Raw genomic sequence first — 17,718 nt, 5'->3', positions numbered from 1 at the left:
TCCCACTCCCCAGAGCTTGTCCTGTTTTCTAGTTTAACCATCAGGTCATTCCAGGTGCTCCTAACCACCAGGTCATAACAGTACAGCTGGCCAACAAAGTGTTAATGCATCTCAATAGAGGGATTAGAGAAGTTCTGAGATCATTTTTTTTTCTCTGCAGTGTGTTTTGTCTTTCTTTTCCCCTTAACCTCTGGGTGGTTCAGGACTCAGGTGTAGAGATGGACATTCAAGGTCTGTCCTCTTGTGTTGATCAACTCACTACAAGGGTACAAAGCATTCAAGATTATGTAGTTCAGAATCCGATGTTAGAGCCTAGAATTCCAATTCCTGATTTGTTTTTTGGGGATAGATCTAAATTTCTGAATTTCAAAAATAATTGTAGACTGTTTCTTGCTTTGAAACCTCGCTCCTCTGGTGACCCCATTCAGCAAGTGAAAATCATTATTTCTTTGTTACGTGGCAACCCTCAAGACTGGGCATTCTCCCTTGCGCCAGGAGATCATGCATTGCTTAATGTAGATGCATTTTTTCTTGCGCTTGGATTGCTTTATGATGAACCTAACTCTGTAGATCAGGCAGAGAAAATCTTGCTGGCTTTGTGTCAGGGTCAGGATGAAGCGGAGGTATATTGCCAGAAGTTTAGAAAGTGGTCTGTGCTTACTCAATGGAATGAGTGTGCCCTTGCGGCAATTTTCAGAAAGGGTCTCTCTGAAGCCCTTAAGGATGTTATGGTGGGGTTCCCCACGCCTGCTGGTCTTAATGAATCAATGTCCTTGGCCATTCAGATCGATCGGCGCTTGCGTGAGCGCAAAGTTGTGCACCATTTGGCGGTATCCTCTGAGCAGAGGCCTGAGCCTATGCAATGTGATAGGACTTTGACCAGAGCTGAACGGCAAGAACACAGACGTCAGAATGGGCTGTGTTTTTACTGTGGTGACTCCACTCATGCTATCTCTGATTGTCCTAAGCGCACTAAGCAGTTCGCTAGGTCTGTCACCATTGGTACTGTACAGCCTAAATTTCTTTTGTCCGTTACTCTGATTTGCTCTTTGTCGTCCTACTCTGTTATGGCATTTGTGGATTCAGACGCTGCCCTGAATTTGATGGACTTGGAGTTTGCCAGGCGCTGTGGTTTTTTCTTGGAGCCCTTGCAGTATCCTATTCCATTAAGGGGAATTGATGCTACGCCTTTGGCCAAAAATAAACCTCAGTATTGGACTCAGTTGACCATGTGCATGGCTCCTGCACATCAGGAAGATATTCGCTTTTTGGTGTTGCATAGTTTGCATGATGTGGTCGTGTTGGGTTTGCCATGGCTACAGGTCCATAATCCAGTATTGGATTGGAAATCAATGTCGGTGTCCAGTTGGGGTTGTCAAGGGGTTCATGGTGATGTTCCGTTGTTGTCAATTTCTTCCTCTACTCCTTCTGAAGTCCCTGAGTTTTTGTCGGATTACCGAGATGTATTTGATGAGCCCAAATCCAGTGCCCTACCTCCTCATAGGGATTGTGATTGTGCTATTAATTTGATCCCTGGTAGTAAATTTCCTAAGGGACGACTTTTCAATTTATCTGTGCCGGAACACGCCGCTATGCGGAGTTATATAAAGGAGTCCTTGGAGAAAGGGCATATTCGCCCGTCGTCGTCACCGTTGGGTGCAAGGTTCTTTTTTGTGGCCAAGAAGGATGGTTCTCTGAGACCTTGTATAGATTACCGCCTTCTTAATAAAATCACGGTCAAATTTCAGTACCCTTTGCCTCTACTGTCTGATTTGTTTGCTCAGATTAAGGGGGCTAGTTGGTTCACCAAGATAGATCTTCGAGGGGCGTATAATCTTGTGCGTATTAAACAGGGTGATGAATGGAAAACAGCATTTAATACGCCCGAGGGCCATTTTGAGTACCTGGTGATGCCATTCGGGCTTTCTAATGCTCCATCTGTGTTTCAGTCCTTTATGCATGACATCTTCTGAAAGTATTTGGATAGATTCATGATTGTATATTTGGATGATATTTTGGTCTTTTCGGATGATTGGGAGTCTCATGTAAAGCAGGTCAGAATGGTGTTCCAGGTCCTTCGTGCTAATTCTTTGTTTGTGAAGGGGTCTAAATGTCTCTTCGGAGTTCAGAAGGTTTCCTTTTTGGGCTTCATTTTTTCCCCTTCTACTATCGAGATGGATCCTGTTAAAGTTCAGGCCATTTTTGATTGGACTCAGCCTACATCTGTGAAGAGCCTTCAGAAATTCCTGGGCTTTGCTAATTTTTACCGTCGCTTCATCGCTAATTTTTCTAGTGTTGTTAAACCGTTGACTGATTTGACTAAGAAAGGTGCTGATGCGGTGAATTGGTCCTCTGCGGCCGTTGAGGCTTTTCGGGAGTTGAAACGTCGTTTTTCTTCGGCCCCTGTGTTGTGTCAGCCAGATGTTTCGCTCCCTTTTCAGGTCGAGGTTGATGCTTCTGAGATTGGAGCAGGGGCTGTTTTGTCTCAAAGGAGTTCTGATGGCTCTGTGATGAAGCCATGTGCTTTCTTTTCTAGAAAGTTTTCGCCTGCTGAGCGTAATTATGATGTTGGCAATCGGGAGTTGTTGGCTATGAAGTGGGCGTTCGAGGAGTGGCGACATTGGCTTGAGGGAGCCAAGCATCGCGTGGTGGTTTTAATGCATCACAAGAATCTGACTTATCTCGAGTCTGCCAAACGGTTGAATCCTAGACAGGCTCGATGGTCGCTGTTTTTCTCCGGTTTCAATTTTGTGGTTTCATACCTTCTGGGTTCTAAGAATGTGAAGGCCGATGCCCTTTCAAGGAGTTTTGTGCCTGATTCTCCGGGAGTTTCTGAGCCGGCTGGTATTCTCAAAGAGGGGGTAATTCTGTCTGCCATCTCACCTGATTTGTGGCGGGCGCTGCAGGAGTTTCAGGCTGATAGACCTGACCGTTGTCCAGCGGAGGAACTGTTTGTCCCTGATAGATGGACTAGTAGAGTTATCTCTGAGGTTCATTGTTTGGTGTTGGCTGGTCATCCTGGGATTTTTGGTACCAGAGATTTGGTGGCTAGGTCCTTTTGGTGGCCTTCCTTGTCACGGGATGTGCATTCTTTTGTGCAGTCCTGTGGGACTTGTGCTCGGGCCAAGCCCTGCTGTTCTCGTGCCAGTGGGTTACTTTTGCCCTTGCCAGTCCCGAAGAGGCCTTGGACGCATGTTTCCATGGATTTTATTTCAGATCTCCCTGTCTCTCAAAGGATGTCGGTCATCTGGGTGGTTTGTGATCGCTTCTCTAAGATGGTCCATTTGGTACCCTTGCCTAAATTACCCTCCTCCTCTGATTTGGTTCCATTATTTTTCCAGCATGTGGTCCGTTTGCATGGCATTCCGGAGAACATCATGTCGGACAGAGGTTCCCAGTTTGTTTCAAGGTTTTGGCGGTCCGTTTGTGCTAAGATGGGCATTGATTTGTCTTTTTCTTCGGCTTTCCATCCTCAGACAAATGGCCAAACCGAACGAACTAATCAGACTTTGGAGACCTATCTGAGATGCTTTGTTTCTGCTGATCAGGATGATTGGGTGACCTTCTTGCCATTGGCTGAGTTCGCCCTTAATAATCGGGCCAGTTCGGCTACTTCGGTTTCGCCTTTTTTTTGTAATTCTGGTTTTCATCCTCGTTTTTCTTCAGGGCAGGTTGAGCCTTCGGACTGTCCTGGTGTAGATTCTGTGGTGGACAGGTTGCAGCAAATTTGGACTCATGTAGTGGACAATTTGACATTGTCCCAGGAGAAGGCTCAACGTTTCGCCAACCGCCGTCGCCGTGTTGGTCCCCGACTTCGTGTTGGGGATTTGGTTTGGTTGTCGTCTCGTTATGTCCCTATGAAGGTTTCTTCTCCTAAGTTTAAACCTCGTTTCATTGGTCCTTATAAGATTTCTGAAATTTTCAATCCTGTGTCGTTTCGTTTGGCCCTTCCAGCTTCTTTTGCCATCCATAATGTGTTCCATAGGTCGTTGTTGCGGAGATATGTGGCGCCTATGGTTCCCTCCGTTGACCCTCCTGCTCCGTTGTTGGTCGAGGGGGAGTTGGAGTATGTGGTGGAGAAGATTTTAGATTCTCGTGTTTCGAGACGGAAACTTCAGTACCAGGTCAAATGGAAGGGCTATGGTCAGGAGGATAATTCCTGGGTTGTTGCCTCCGATGTCCATGCTGCCGATTTGGTTTGTGCCTTTCATTTGGCTCGGCCTGGGGGCTCTGGTGAGGGTTCGGTGACCCCTCCTCAAGGGGGGGGTACTGTTGTGAATTCCGTTCTCGAACTCCCTCCTGTGGTCATGAATGGTACTTCGGCGAGTTCTGTCCGTGAACTCCCTCTGGTGGCTGTGAGTGGAACTGCTGGTTCTGAGGTTGTTTCCTCAGCTGCCCTCGTTTGCGGCTAGGCTGGCTTTTCTATTTAACTCCACTCAGATCGTTACTTCATGCCAGCTGTCAATGTATCGGTGCTGGTTCAGATCTCTCTCGGATCTTTCTGATGACCTGTCTACTCCAGCAGAAGCTAAGTCCCTGCTAGTTCATTTGTTGTTCATTGTGTACTGAATATATTTATTAGTACTTGCTAAGTTCTAGTCCAGCTTGCTTACATGATATTGCCTTGCTAGCTGGAAGCTCTGGGGTGCAGAGTGGCACCTCCGCACCGTGAGTCGGTGCGGGGGTCTTTTTGCACACTCTGCGTGGCTTTTTGTAGTTTTTTGTGCTGACCGCATAGATCCCTTTCCTATCCTCAGTCTATTTAGTAAGTCTGGCCTCCTTTGCTGAAAACCTGTTTCATTCCTGTGTTTGTGACTTTCCTCTTAACTCACAGTCAATATTTGTGGGGGGCTGCCTTTTCCTTTGGGGAATTTCTCTGAGGCAAGGTAAGGCTTTATTTTCTATCTTTAGGGGTAGTTAGCTCTTAGGCTGTGAAGTGGCGTCTAGGGAGAGTTAGTTACGCCCCACGGCTATTTCTAGTGTGTGCGATAGGATTAGAGTTTGCGGTCAGCAGAGATCCCACTCCCCAGAGCTTGTCCTGTTTTCTAGTTTAATCATCAGGTCATTCCAGGTGCTCCTAACCACCAGGTCATAACAGTACAGCTGGCCAACAAAGTGTTAATGCATCTCAATAGAGGGATAAGAGAAGTTCTGAGACCATTTTTTTTTCTCTGCAGTGTGTTTTGTCTTTCTTTTCCCCTTAACCTCTGGGTGGTTCAGGACTCAGGTGTAGAGATGGACATTCAAGGTCTGTCCTCTTGTGTTGATCAACTCACTGCAAGGGTACAAAGCATTCAAGATTATGTAGTTCAGAATCCGATGTTAGAGCCTAGAATTCCAATTCCTGATTTGTTTTCTGGGGATAGATCTAAATTTCTGAATTTCAAAAATAATTGTAGACTGTTTCTTGCTTTGAAACCTCGCTCCTCTGGTGACCCCATTCAGCAAGTGAAAATCATTATTTCTTTGTTACGTGGCGACCCTCAAGACTGGGCATTCTCCCTTGCGCCAGGAGATGCTGCATTGCTTAATGTAGATGCGTTTTTTCTGGCGCTTGGATTGCTTTATGATGAACCTAACTCTGTAGATCAGGCAGAGAAAATCTTGCTGGCTTTGTGTCAGGGTCAGGATGAAGCGGAGGTATATTGCCAGAAGTTTAGAAAGTGGTCTGTGCTTACTCAATGGAATGAGTGTGCCCTTGCGGCAATTTTCAGAAAGGGTCTCTCTGAAGCCCTTAAGGATGTTATGGTGGGGTTCCCCACGCCTGCTGGTCTTAATGAATCAATGTCCTTGGCCATTCAGATCGATCGGCGCTTGCGTGAGCGCAAAGTTGTGCACCATTTGGCGGTATCCTCTGAGCAGAGGCCTGAGCCTATGCAATGTGATAGGACTTTGACCAGAGCTGAACAGCAAGAACACAGACGTCAGAATGGGCTGTGTTTTTACTGTGGTGACTCCACTCATGCTATCTGATTGTCCTAAGCGCACTAAGCGGTTCGCTAGGTCTGTCACCATTGGTACTGTACAGCCTAAATTTCTTTTGTCCGTTACTCTGATTTGCTCTTTGTCGTCCTACTCTGTTATGGCATTTGTGGATTCAGGCGCTGCCCTGAATTTGATGGACTTGGAGTTTGCCAGGCGCTGTGGTTTTTTCTTGGAGCCCTTGCAGTATCCTATTCCATTAAGGGGAATTGATTCTACGCCTTTGGCCAAGAATAAACCTCAGTATTGGACTCAGTTGACCATGTGCATGGCTCCTGCACATCAGGAAGATATTCGCTTTTTGGTGTTGCATAATTTGCATGATGTGGTCGTGTTGGGTTTGCCATGGCTACAGGTCCATAATCCAGTATTGGATTGGAAATCAATGTCGGTGTCCAGTTGGGGTTGTCAAGGGGTACATGGTGACGTTCCGTTGTTGTCAATTTCTTCCTCTACTCCTTCTGAAGTCCCTGAGTTTTTGTCGGATTACCGAGATGTATTTGATGAGCCCAAATCCAGTGCCCTACCTCCTCATAGGGATTGTGATTGTGCTATTAATTTGATCCCTGGTAGTAAATTTCCTAAGGGACGACTTTTCAATTTATCTGTGCCGGAACACGCCGCTATGCGGAGTTATATAAAGGAGTCCTTGGAGAAAGGGCATATTCGCCCGTCGTCGTCACCGTTGGGTGCAGGGTTCTTTTTTGTGGCCAAGAAGGATGGTTCCCTGAGACCTTGTTTAGATTACCGCCTTCTTAATAAAATCACGGTCAAATTTCAGTACCCTTTGCCTCTACTGTCTGATTTGTTTGCTCGGATTAAGGGGGCTAGTTGGTTCACCAATATAGATCTTCGAGGGGCGTATAATCTTGTGCGTATTAAACAGGGCGATGAATGGAAAACAGCATTTAATACACTCGAGGGCCATTTTGAGTACCTGGTGATGCCATTTGGGCTTTCTAATGCTCCATCTGTGTTTCAGTCCTTTATGCATGACATCTTCTGAAAGTATTTGGATAGATTCATGATTGTATATTTGGATGATATTTTGGTCTTTTCGGATGATTGGGAGTCTCATGTAAAGCAGGTCAGAATGGTGTTCCAGGTCCTTCGTGCTAATTCTTTGTTTGTGAAGGGGTCTAAATGTCTCTTCGGAGTTCAGAAGGTTTCCTTTTTGGGCTTCATTTTTTCCCCTTCTACTATCGAGATGGATCCTGTTAAAGTTCAGGCCATTTTTGATTGGACTCAGCCTACATCTGTGAAGAGCCTTCAGAAATTCCTGGGCTTTGCTAATTTTTACCTTCGCTTCATCGCTAATTTTTCTAGTGTTGTTAAACCCCTTGACTGATTTGACTAAGAAAGGTGCTGATGTGGTGAATTGGTCCTCTGCGGCCGTTGAGGCTTTTCGGGAGTTGAAACGTCGTTTTTCTTCGGCCCCTGCGTTGTGTCAGCCAGATGTTTCGCTCCCTTTTCAGGTCGAGGTTGATGCTTCTGAGATTGGAGCAGGGGCTGTTTTGTCTCAAAGGAGTTCTGATGGCTCTGTGATGAAGCCATGTGCTTTCTTTTCTAGAAAGTTTTCGCCTGCTGAGCGTAATTATGATGTTGGCAATTGGGAGTTGTTGGCTATGAAGTGGGCGTTCGAGGAGTGGTGACAATGGCTTGAGGGAGACAAGCATCGCTTGGTGGTTTTAACGGATCACAAGAATCTGACTTATCTCGAGTCTGCCAAACGGTTGAATCCTAGACAGGCTCGATGGTCGCTGTTTTTCTCCCGTTTCAATTTTGTGGTTTCATACCTTCCGGGTTCTAAGAATGTGAAGGCCTATGCCCTTTCAAGGCGTTTTGTGCCTGATTCTCCGGGAGTTTCTGAGCCGGCTGGTATTCTCAAAGAGGGGGTAATTCTGTCTGCCATCTCACCTGATTTGCGGCGGGCGCTGCAGGAGTTTCAGGCTGATAGACCTGACCGTTGTCCAGCGGAGAAACTGTTTGTCCCTGATAGATGGACTAGTAGAGTTATCTCTGAGGTTCATTGTTCGGTGTTGGCTGGTCATCCTGGGATTTTTGGTACCAGAGATTTGGTGGCTAGGTCCTTTTGGTGGCCTTCCTTGTCACGGGATGTGCGTTCTTTTGTGCAGTCCTGTGGGACTTGTGCTCGGGCCAAGCCCTGCTGTTCTCGTGCCAGTGGGTTACTTTTGCCCTTGCCAGTCCCGAAGAGGCCTTGGACACATGTTTCCATGGATTTTATTTCAGATCTCCCTGTCTCTCAAAGGATGTCGGTCATCTGGGTGGTTTGTGATCGCTTCTCTAAGATGGTCCATTTGGTACCCTTGCCTAAATTACCCTCCTCCTCTGATTTGGTTCCATTATTTTTCCAGCATGTGGTCCGTTTGCATGGCATTCCGGAGAACATCGTGTCGGACAGAGGTTCCCAGTTTGTTTCAAGGTTTTGGCGGTCCTTTTGTGCTAAGATGGGCATTGATTTGTTTTTTTCTTCGGCTTTCCATCCTCAGACAAATGGAAAAACCGAACGAACTAATCAGACTTTGGAGACCTATCTGAGATGCTTTGTTTCTGCTGATCAGGATGATTGGGTGACCTTCTTGCCATTGCCTGAGTTTGCCCTTAATAATCGGGTCAGTTCGGCTACTTTGGTTTCGCCTTTTTTTTGTAATTCTGGTTTTCATCCTCGTTTTTCTTCAGGGCAGGTTGAGCCTTCGTACTGTCCCGGTGTAGATTCTGTGGTGAACAGGTTGCAGCAAATTTGGACTCATGTAGTGGACAATTTGACATTGTCCCAGGAGAAGGCTCAACGTTTCGCCAACCACCGTCGCCGTGTTGGTCCCCGACTTCGTGTTGGGGATTTGGTTTGGTTGTCGTCTCGTTATGTGCCTATGAAGGTTTCTTCTCCTAAGTTTAAACCTCGTTTCATTGGTCCTTATAAGATTTCTGAAATTCTCAATCCTGTGTCGTTTCGTTTGGCCCTTCCAGCTTCTTTTGCCATCCATAATGTGTTCCATAGGTCGTTGTTGCGGAGATATGTGGCGCCTATGGTTCCCTCCGTTGACCCTCCTGCTCCGTTGTTGGTCGAGGGGGAGTTGGAGTATGTGGTGGAGAAGATTTTAGATTCTCGTGTTTCGAGACGGAAACTTCAGTACCTGGTCAAATGGAAGGGATATGGTCAGGAGGATAATTACTGGGTTGTTGCCTCCGATGTCCATGCTGCTGATTTGGTTCGTGCCTTTCATTTGGCTCGTCCTGATCGGCCTGGGGGCTCTGGTGAGGGTTCGGTGACCCCTCCTCAAGGGGGGGTACTGTTGTGAATTCTGTTCTCGAACTCCCTCCTGTGGTCATGAATGGTACTTGGGCGAGTTCTGTCCGTGGACTCCCTCTGGTGGCTGTGAGTGGAACTGCTGGTTCTGAGGTTGTTTCCTCAGCTGCCCTCGTTTGCGGCTATGCTGGCTTTTCTATTTAACTCCACTCAGATCGTTACTTCATGCCAGCTGTCAATGTATCGGTACTGGTTCAGATCTCTCTCGGATCTTTCTGATGACCTGTCTACTCCAGCAGAAGCTAAGTCCCTGCTAGTTCATTTATTGTTCATTGTGTACTGAATATATTTATTAGTACTTGCTAAGTTCTAGTCCAGCTTGCTAACATGATATTTCCTTGCTAGCTGGTAGCTCTGGGGTGCAGAGTGGCACCTCCGCACCGTGAGTCGGTGCGGGGGTCTTTTTGCACACTCTGCGTGGCTTTTTTGTAGTTTTTTGTGCTGACCGCATAGATCCCTTTCCTATCCTCAGTCTATTTAGTAAGTCTGGCCTCCTTTGCTGAAAACCTGTTTCATTCCTGTGTTTGTGACTTTCCTCTTAACTCACAGTCAATATTTGTGGGGGGCTGCCTTTTCCTTTGGGGAATTTCTCTGAGGCAAGGTAAGGCTTTATTTTCTATATTTAGGGGCAGTTAGCTCTTAGGCTGTGAAGAGGCGTCTAGGGACAGTTAGGTACGCTCCACGGCTATTTCTAGTGTGTGCGATAGGATTAGAGTTTGCGGTCAGCAGAGATCCCACTCCCCAGAGCTTGTCCTGTTTTCTAGTTTAACCATCAGGTCATTCCAGGTGCTCCTAACCACCAGGTCATAACACCCGTCCCACAAAACAAGCTTCAGGCAGCCTGGGAGGGTTCGTACCTCGTGCACCAGCATCTCAACGCCGTCACCTTTCTGGTCACCCTGGACCACGCCGGAAGGAGGAAGGCCTTCCACGTGAACATGATGATGGCACATCATGAGCGGGAGGCTTTTGCCCACCCAGTGTGCAACCTCCCGGAGGAAGGTGAGGTGGAAACCCTCCTGGATCTGCTCACCCAAGCCAAGGCGGGTGGATCCATTGAGGATGTGGGGGTTGGCCACCAGCTCTCGGAGGACCAACGTTCCCAGCTGGGGGTCACCCTACACCCCTTTCGGGAGCTGTTCAGCAGCCTGCCCGGAAGGACTGAGGCAGCGATCCATGATGTGGACACCGGCAAAAAAACCCCGATCCGGCGTTCAGCATATCGGGTCGCCTCAAGGTGCAGCAGCACATGCGCCAAGAGATAGATGAGATGCTGAAGCTGGGGGTGATCCAAGCGTCCAACAGCGCGTGGGCTTCACCTGTAGTCCTCGTCCCTAAAAAGGACCAAACTACGCGGTTCTGCTTGGACTACCGGGGGCTCAACGCTGTGATAGTCACCGATGCGTACTCAATGCCGCACATCGATGACCTGCTCAATCAGCTGGCCGGGGCCAAGTACCTGAACATCATGGATCTGAGCAGGGGATATTGGCAGATTTCCCTGACCCCTAAGGCACGGGAACGCTCTGCCTTTATCACCCCATTTGGACTGTACGAGTCCACGGTGATGCCCTTCGGCATGAAGAATGCCCGTGCCACTTTTCAGTGGATGGTCAACACGCTGCTCAAGGGACTGGAAGGGTATGCGACCGCGTACCTGGATGACATTGCCATCTTCAGTCCCACCTGGGAGGATCACCTACAGCACCTGGTGCAGGTGTTAGGGAGGATCCAGAGGGCAGGGTTGACCATTGAGCTGGAAAAGTGCCAGCTGGGTATGAGTGAGGTCCAGTACCTGGGACACCGGGTAGGTGGGGGAGCTCTAAAGCCAGAGCCCGGGAAGGTGGATGCCATCACCTCCTGGCCCTCCCCCATGACCAAGAAGCAGGTGATGTCCTTCTTGGGGACTGCCCGATACTATAGGAGGTTTGTTCCTCAATATAGCACCCTGGCCAAGCCCCTGACGGACCTCACCAAGAAGAAGCTGCCCGTCGCAGTCGACTGGACAGTCGCCTGCGAGACAGCTTTCCAGGCGCTCAAAACGGCCTTGTCTTAGCTCTCCTGTACTACAGGCAGCTGACTTCACACGGCCGTTCATAGTGCAGACCGACGCCAGTGACTTTGGCCTCGGTGCTGTGCTCAGCCAGGTCGACACTACGGGACATGAACACCCCGTTTTGTACCTGAGCCGGAAGCTTCTGCCGAGGGAAGTGGCCTATTCCACAATGGAGAAGGAATGCCTGGCAATTGTATGGGCCCTGCAGCATCTGCAGCCATACTTGTACGGACGCCACTTCACAGTGGAAACAGACCACAACCCCCTTAGCTGGTTACACTCGGTCTCTGGGACGAATGGGAGGTTGCTACGCTGGAGCCTGGCTCTCCAACAGTATCACTTCAGCATTCGCCACAGAAGCGGCAGAGACCATGGTAACGCTGACGGGTTGTCCCGGCAAGGAGAAGGTGCGGAAGGGCGCATGGGGGAACACAGGAATGTGATGCCCCCTAGCGCCCTCTAAAGCAGGGAGGTGTGATGAGGGAACAGCCGCCATCTTGGGCGGGCATACTAACAGAGATTGGCGTGACTCCATTTTGTCTCCTGGTCACAGGTCTGCAGAAAGGAGTGCTCCTGGCCCCCACCTTTTCTAATGAATAAAGTTCCTATTAGTATGGTAATATGCTGAGCACAATGTGGCAGGCAGATAGCATTTCAAAGCCTGAGTGAGGAAGCCACACTGGCAGGGGACCTAGAGGTGTTTGGGGGCTTAATTATAGCACGCATGTCAAGTGGCCACAGGATACACATTTATTATGGCCGTCCAGTCGAACAGTCTCCAAAACATGGAATCGTGAATTATGGATGCATCGTCCGAGGTACCGGCTCATAAAAAATATTCCCCTCGCCCTAAAGAAATTGCGCATCTAACAGTGCGACTCCCGTGTCCGTGGGAGGTCTGAAACCCGAGATATAGAGATCAGCCTCCCACAGGGACCGAATGGGTCCAGGTTTGATCCCTGTACGACCGGCAGAACAAACCACAGGCGCTGGTACTGCCCGTGTACTGATCCGATCATCCTGAGAGAAGTTATCCCATTTATTAGATATTTGAATACATTTTGCAGGGTTGCAGAGGGGTGGAGATTGCTAAGCCCACCCAGCTACAGGGGGAGGGACACAGCAGGGTTAAGAGCTGGGACATTTGGAGAGTGTCACACACACACAAAAGAAGATGACTAACTGAGGAACTACGAAAGAGGGCAGGCCAGTCATAAGGGGGCAAGCACACGCTTTCTGGGGGCTGCCCAGCAACTAAGCTGTTTACCTGTGGAGCGCAGAGCCCTCCGGCTTCCACAAGCGACCTTCAACCTGGTAAATTGACCTCCAGCTTTATACCTTTAAGCCTTGTATTATTATTGTTATATTGTACTCTGACTGTAACTCTTGATATATTGTGATTGTGTATTTCTTGTAATTACCTAGTACGCCCTTAAGGCAATTAAATCATAAATTAATTTTGGGCTGATCCTTTTAGTCTGATTGCGAATCTTAGAATACCCAGCGTGGGTAACAGGGCAGTCTCCCCGGCGGCCATTTGCTCTAGGTGCAGTTCCCTTACTGACCTGAGAGACAAAGGGGGCGCCAGATAGCTGTGCCTATGTAGTGACGTCACGGATTGGTGACGTCGGAGGAACAGGGTGTCCTTCACAGTCTCCATCAAAATGGTGCCAGCGCATGCTTAGCAGCATCTATCGCTTGCTGATAGATGCTACTGTGCATGCGCTGCCATTTTGCCGGAGCCCTTTTTTTTTTATTTTTATTTTTTTATTATTTTTTATGCTTCAACAAAATGGCGGCGGTGCATTAACAGTAGCAACTATTGGCAAGCGATAGATGATAAAGTGCATGCGCCGCAGCATTTTTCGTGGCTCACCTTGAAGCACGAGACTCTCATTAACTCAAAACTGCAAACAAAGATTAATAAACCACAAGACTGATTCAATCCAGGTATCATTTTAATCAGTGTAACAGCGCCAGCCTGATAATGCCTGTAGTTTACTTAGCAAAATCCCTATGACATATTCACTTTAAGTTATTGGTTTAAACTGCGTCACCTCCAATTCATTCTTCAAACTAAGTACGTAGCCTTGTAGGAGATGGAACCACAATAAAATCCTTCTTTTGTATTTAAATATATTTGGTTGCCCCTCAAAAAATAACTTTGTTGCAAATTTGCATGCTCTGTTCACCCTTGGCATGTTAAAGGTCTCTGAAAAAAGATAACAATTTTAGAGTCCTCTTGTGATGTGCCTATTTAATGACTAACTGAAAAGATGGTAACACAAAACAAGCTTTCAAAACTACTCATCTCTTCATCAGGCATAAAATAACACAAAATCTGAAGTTACATATTTAGGCACAGCATGACAAAGGAATAATGCAATAGATATGACAAGTGACGTGAATCAGAACTATCAATATGGGAAGGGGAGAAACCGTTGTGGCAGTAAATATTGGAGCGGTTCATAGAGGAGTGTGAAAGTATTATTGTCCTCTGAGGTTTGGACCAGGGTTGTGATGCCACCAAAAGGCCTGAGGAGCGCATTATTTAATTGATGTAAAAAATACATAATACCATGCAACAAAGCAGTCATTCCTGCTCTGAATGTGTCAAAGGTCATCAGAAGTTCGCAATCCCAGACTTTTCTGTCTCTCTGGGATGTGAAGTTACCTTTCAATAACAGCAACTTCAAGTTTATGTATAAACTTACGATGACACATTTAGAGCAGGAGTGAATGTGTCTCTTATTGCCACCAAAGTGTGGCTTTCTCATTGGTAGAATCAGCCCTACTACTCCTGACCCCGAGGAAGCCACACTTTAGTAGAGATACACTTGGGGTTTTCCCCTCATCTAATCTTTGCATTATACATGCATTTATACATTTATTTTTTGATTTACAGTGGGTACAGAAAGTATTCATACCCCTTTAATTTTTTCACTCTTTGTTTCATTGCAGCCATTTGTTAAATTCAAAAAAGTTCATTTTTTTCTCAATGTACACGCTGCACCCCATCTTGACTGGGAAAAAAAAGCAGAAATGTAGGAATTTTTGCAAATTTATTAAAAAAGAAAAACTGAAATATCACATGGTCATAAGTACCGTATTCAGACCTTTGCTCAGTATTAAGTAGAAGCACCCTTTTGAGCTAGTACAGCCATGAGTTTTCTTGGGAATAGTGCAACCAGTTTTTCACACCTGGATTTGGGGATCATCTGCCATTCTTCCTTGCAGATCCTCTCCTGTTCCGTCAGATTGGACGGTGAACATTGGTGGACAGCCATTTTCAGGTCTCTCCAGAGATGCTCAATTGGGTTTAGGTCAGGGCTCTGGCTGGGCCAGTCAAGAATGGTCACAGAGTTGTTCTGAAACCACTCCTTTGTTATTTTAGCTGTGTGCTTAAGGTGAACCTTCGGCCAAGTCTAAGCCCCAGAGCACTCTGGAAGAGGTTTTCATCCAGGACATCTCTGTACTTGGCTGCATTCATGTTTCCTTCAATGACAACCAGTTGTCCTGTCCCTGCAGCTGAAAAACACCCCCATAGCATGATGCTGCCACCACCATGTTTCACTGTTGGGATTGTATTGGACAGGTGATGAGCAGTGCCTGGTTTTCTCCACACATACTGCTTAGAATTATCACCTGGATGGACGGCCAGGTCTAGAAAGACTTCTAGTCGTTCCAAACTTCTTCCATTTAAGGATTATGGAGGCCACTGTGCTCTTAAAAACCTTGAGTACTGCAGAAATTCTGTTGTAACCTTGGCGAGTTATGTGCCTTGCCACAATTGTCTCTGAGCTACTAGGCCAGTTCCTTTGATCTCATGATTCTCATTTGGTCTGACATGCACTGTGAGTTGTGAGATCTTATATAGACAGGTGTGTGCCTTTCCAAATCAAGTCCTATCAGATTAATTAAACACAGCTGGCTTTCAATGAAGCAGGAGAACCATATCAAGGAGGATCACAAGGAAATATACAGCATGTGACTTAAATATGAGTGTCTGAGGAAAGGGTCTCTGAATACTTATGACCATGTGATATTTAAGTTTTCTTTTTTTATTAGACTTGCAAAAATGTCTACATTTCTGTTTTGTTTTTTTCCAGTCAAGATGGGGTGCAGACCATACATTAATGAGAAAAAAATGAACTTTTTTGAATTTACCAAATGGCTGCTATGAAACAGAGTGAAAAAAATTAAAGGGGACTGAATACTTTCCATGCCCACTGTATAATATATTTTGTCTCTATATTGACATTCCTAGACATTTATCATTGTCACAATTTTGCATGTGTAGCATCCTATAGGCATATGAGGTTAGCATTGGTTATATTATGGGCATGCTTACAGTTTTGCTTTAAAGGGAACCTGTCACCCTGTTTTTTCAGTATGAGATAAAAATACTGTTAAATAGGGCCTGAGCTGTGCGTTACAATAGTGTATTTTGTGTACCCTGATTCCCCACCTATGCTGCCGAAATACCTTACCAAAGTCGCCGTTTTCGCCTGTCAATCAAGGTGGTCTGGTCAAATGGGCGTGGTGAAATCGCTGTTTCTTCCCCCAGATCTTGCTTATCTTTCCGTTAATGGCGTAGTGGTTTGCACATGCCCAACTGCCGAATCCACTGCGCAGGTGAAGAAAAAGAGCGCTATCTGCGCTATTCCGCTGGTTATCGTGGGGGCGGCCATCTTCCTGAGGCCGTGCGTGCGCAGATCGAGCGCTCTGCTGCCCGGGGCTTCAGGAAAATGGCCGCGGGATGCCGCGCGTGCGCAGATGGAGATCGCGGCGGCCATTTTCTTGAAGCCGAGTTCGCATCTCGAGTGAGCGCTCTTTTTCTTCACCTGCGCAGTGGATTCGGCAGTTGGGCAAACCACTACGCCACCAACGGAAAGATAAGCAAGATCTGGGGGAAGAAACAGCGATGTCACCACGCCCATTTGACCAGACCAGCCTGATTGACAGGCGAAAACGGCGACTTTGGTGAGGTATTTCGGCAGCATAGGTGGAGAATCAGGGTACACAAAATACACTATTGTAACGCATAGCTCAGGCCCTATTTAACAGTATTTTTATCTCATACTGAAAAAACGGGGTGACAGGTTCCCTTTAATAGCCGTTGGCTTTTTAATTGTTTTTATTATTGTGGTTTCGTTATCTCATTGTTTAAAAAATATTGAATAATTGTAGATTATCACCTTCTAATCTATTTCCGTGCCTCTTTTCATTCAAGTTTTGCCCTTTTTGTCAGCATTCCTTTTAGGTGGATCCCTTGTATTTTTTGGGTGGTGTCTTTCTTTTCTTCATTATTAGTTAATTTATGATGGCCCTGCATAAAGTCCAGCAAACTCCCTACTTATATTTACTGTAAGCGGTCATGAAGAAGTTAATGTTTTGGGAAGTCTGCTGGTTTAGTTCTTTACATTTTTTTTATTTTATCTCTTCTTTTTTAAGTAAGCAGATGGAGAAGCTAAAAGATGAATTATCGCTACAAAGAATGAAAGCTTTAGCAGAAAGCCATCGAGTCTTGGAGTTGGAACGGAAGCTTTTTAACACTGATAGACATCTTAAACTTTCCCAGAGTGAAAACATGAACCTTCGTATCGGCCTGGATGAACTGAGGATGAAATATGAGCCTGATGGTACAAGTAAAATTTATATACTATCTCTAAGCAAATTAAAAACGCTCAGGACAGTTTATAGAAAACATCTAACTTTTCTCGAGAGTAGTAAAAAAATAATGTAGCAATGGTTTCTCCAAGCTAGGTTATAGCATTTCTGAATGGGGTCTCCTAAAATCTCACCTCACTTCACCGCTTTGTTTTACTTGCAAAATTTGCATTGTGACTATTTGACACAAATACATATTCAGTTTATTGTATTATACCCTTTTACTATATAGAAGAATACCTTGTTTGTGCTTCTCAATTACGAGATTCAGGTTTTTTTCTTCCAATTTTAAGTGGTGAAATATAAAATACGTGGCAATATTTGGCTTTATACACCTATTGTTTTAACCTTTCAATATAGTAGCCAGTTTCACTTTTTCTAATAGAGCCTTGTTTTTCCAAATCTGTTATTTTGTGGTATGTCTAGGTATATCTGCTCCTCACTGCTTACCCCCTCCTGTCTGGGACGTTTATTGCAGTGAGCAGCTCCATGCTGTTACCATCAGCCAGTCTCCTGATAATAGTGGTTTCTCCGTAGAGAACATGGGACGTGGCCACGCTCCCCCCACTCTTCTCAGATTGGCTGTTAAAACATGTTTACATGTTCAGTATTTAGTCAGTATTTTACATCGGTGTGTGTTCCACTCCTGATTTTGGCTTGCAATCAGAGAAAAAATATAATG

The 17,718-nt window shown here is 46.2% G+C and overlaps 1 protein-coding gene across 5 annotated transcripts in view; it reads left to right on the top strand.

The window, feature by feature from the left end:
* SPDL1 (spindle apparatus coiled-coil protein 1) overlaps positions 1-17,414 on the top strand; it is a 430,051-nt gene extending 412,637 nt beyond the window's left edge. For 3 of the 5 annotated variants that reach the window (XM_077266079.1, XM_077266077.1, XM_077266080.1), the window contains one exon: positions 16,821-17,414. In XM_077266079.1, the coding sequence (XP_077122194.1) occupies positions 16,821-17,112 (292 nt within the window). In that variant the 3' untranslated portion in view covers positions 17,113-17,414. The remainder of the gene's footprint in view (positions 1-16,820) is intronic. The other 2 variants (XM_077266081.1, XM_077266078.1) reach the window with 1 other exon arrangement.
* Positions 17,415-17,718: the final 304 nt, after the last annotated feature.

The sequence above is a fragment of the Ranitomeya variabilis genome, chromosome 5, assembly GCF_051348905.1.
Source record: "Ranitomeya variabilis isolate aRanVar5 chromosome 5, aRanVar5.hap1, whole genome shotgun sequence".
Lineage (NCBI taxonomy): Eukaryota > Metazoa > Chordata > Amphibia > Anura > Dendrobatidae > Ranitomeya > Ranitomeya variabilis.
Note: the sequence above shows the minus strand (reverse complement) of the source record. Positions and strands in the feature narration are given on the sequence as shown.